This window comes from Montipora foliosa, chromosome 6 (assembly GCF_036669935.1).
Source record: "Montipora foliosa isolate CH-2021 chromosome 6, ASM3666993v2, whole genome shotgun sequence".
Taxonomy (NCBI): domain Eukaryota; kingdom Metazoa; phylum Cnidaria; class Anthozoa; order Scleractinia; family Acroporidae; genus Montipora; species Montipora foliosa.
Window position 1 is genome coordinate 27488432 of NC_090874.1, and position 2500 is coordinate 27490931.

At 36.2% G+C, this 2500-nt stretch overlaps 1 protein-coding gene across 1 annotated transcript in view; it reads right to left on the reverse strand.

The window, feature by feature from the left end:
* LOC138008959 (homeobox protein EMX1-like) overlaps positions 1-889 on the reverse strand; it is a 1908-nt gene extending 1019 nt beyond the window's left edge. Inside the window, exon 1 of the mRNA XM_068856256.1 lies at positions 450-889. Within this exon, the coding sequence (XP_068712357.1) occupies positions 450-798 (349 nt within the window). The 5' untranslated portion in view covers positions 799-889. The remainder of the gene's footprint in view (positions 1-449) is intronic.
* Positions 890-2500: the final 1611 nt, after the last annotated feature.

Genomic DNA, 2500 nt, shown 5'->3' on the forward strand with positions numbered 1-2500 from the left:
CTTGTTTTAGAGCATTTTAAGTCAGTGAATTTCTAGCTACCGTATTCTAATAAAATAAATTGTCTTTTGTGATTCTTTGGAACAAAATGTATCGAGAATTAAACAAAAATGAGCTCATATTATGTTACGGAGTGTGCAAAAAAAGTTCGTGTGTTCTTCAAAATACTATCGAAAAAGGAATAAGAAATGACTCATCTTTCTATTTTAATACTTCAATAATAATTCAGTTCGCTCAACTTAAGTATGAAAATCCCTTTAAGAATTTTCATCTTCTTTGTCTCAGACGAAGAGGGCGATGAAAATGAATCTAAGTTTACTGCCGTCTCGCAGATATCATGTCCGATGAAGACAGCACCAGGTGAAGAAATCGCGGACTTAAATTCCATTTAAAGGCAACAAAAACAAATTATAAGCTTACAAACAAGATATTTCACTGCAATATGATTTACCATGCTGTGTGTCGGTAAACGCTGCTCCACTAAATGGAAAAATTAGCTGCTGTCCTGTAGTGAAACAGTGACCTGAAGCTGGCACATAAAACCCGGAGTGTCTTGCGGGAATAACACCAAATGCAGCAGCAGATGGAAAAACTGTAGACGGACGCTCTGTTTTGGAGAAGAGACGTGGGTCACCTGGAATCTGCAACAGCGAATTGGCTTGTAATCTCAAACTAGAATCGTCTGAGGTGTGGTACGAAAGTAGTGTGGATTGGCACTCTTTTTCCGGTATCTGTCTGTTATCGACTGTGCAATTAGGATAGTGACAAGAGCAGTAAGTGCGAAAAGACGATTGATACATGCTTCCGAGTTACGCGCGCAGAGATTTTTTCACTTAAACTATTAATTCAAGAAGAGATATTTTGGTGCTTATTTTTTAGTATCAATGGCTGCTTTGGGGATCTAAGTGAAGAATGATTGAGCAAACGTATTTATCAATAACTGTTGCTTAACAACCCAAAAGTTCTTACAAACACGTTATATACACTATTTAATCTGGTTATGAAGGAAATGCGGAAAGGCTTTTTTTATGATTGTTACAGATTCATTTTAATGAATGAGTGAAGCAGATCCTTTAAAGACAGTTGTTACCTTTGTGGTTCATTTAAGACACCAAAGGTCTTAAAACTATCCCTGTATAAGTGTTTCCGTGCTAAAACTCAAATTGTTTTTAATGTTTGTTTTTTTAAAGGCAATCCTTGTCATTTCTGTCCTTCTCCGCATCGTCAACATGTTGTTTAAGGCAGGCCATTATACTCAGTAATATCCTAATTTTCCCAACAGGGCAAACCAATTTTAGCTCAAAGTTTAAAACGTGCTGCGTCATTTATACAAACCAACAGGAACTCGAATCTAGAAACAGTAAGCGGATATAAAGAAAATTTCAATCCTTAAAAAGTCATTAAATCTCGCGCCGGACACCCGTGAATTGAATCTGGTGATGGATCTAAATTAAGAATGGAATTGAGCACATTGGACTAGTATCTTTGGACATTTAGTTTTCAATTAAATAAGCTTAGCTCATTTTCACGCCTTACAATGTCCTATTCGTGCTTGTTCTCCGAGTGATGTACAAGCACTCGAGCCAGATGGAGTTGACTAAACAATGCTTGACACAAAAAAGCGCTCTTTTCAAGTCACTTTCGGATTCGACAACACCGCACTTTGACGGCAGCAGAACCGTTGTTAAAATAGTAATTAGTCGTTCTCTGTCGATATAATTTCAAACTGACGAGGAGCATTTTTCGTTTAGTGAGCAAGGAAAAAATTATAAAAAGTTATTAGACAGACATCAGATACAAAGGAAATACAAACGGCATTGTCTTCCTGACCAGCACAATTATGAACTTTACGCAGGATTAGCAATGAGTATGGAGTCTGGCTCATTTCAGGTCCACCTCGTTATCGCCTACAGTAGTTGTTTCTTGCAATTGATGGCGTTACTAGCTTTTAGCCTCATGATTATTTCTTTATTGACCTGCCACGTAATTTCAGTGTGTAGCCGTAAGTCAGACTAGAGTAGTGAAATTTTTTATTTCGTTTTCTTTTCTTTTGTACGTCTTAAGTTCCATTCTTCAGTGCTATTTAGTGCTTCTCTCTTAATCAGACAAGTATCGAAATAATGACGTTTTTCTAAGAGTATTGAAAATTCCCGTGTTTGCAATGATAAATTATCAAAATTAATTTGAGATTTCCTTATAATTATGAGTTTGAGTGGATGTAAAGAAAAGCTAATTGCCAAACAAATTAGAAATTGTATTTTTGATTTCACACCTTTTGAGCCGTCTTTGTTTTGTACAGTTCATGGTTGTTGCATTCTAATATCGGTTGGATGATTCCCGTCCATTCATAAAAGAATAAAAACAGGAAGATAATCTGAAACACTTGTACCCTAAAGTAAAAATTGGAGCAGTGCGATCGGTAACCCAGGAGAGGTTATTTATCTCGTAAGAATGTGTTATTATGCATGCACAATGACATAAATGCTTCGGTTAAATTCAAAA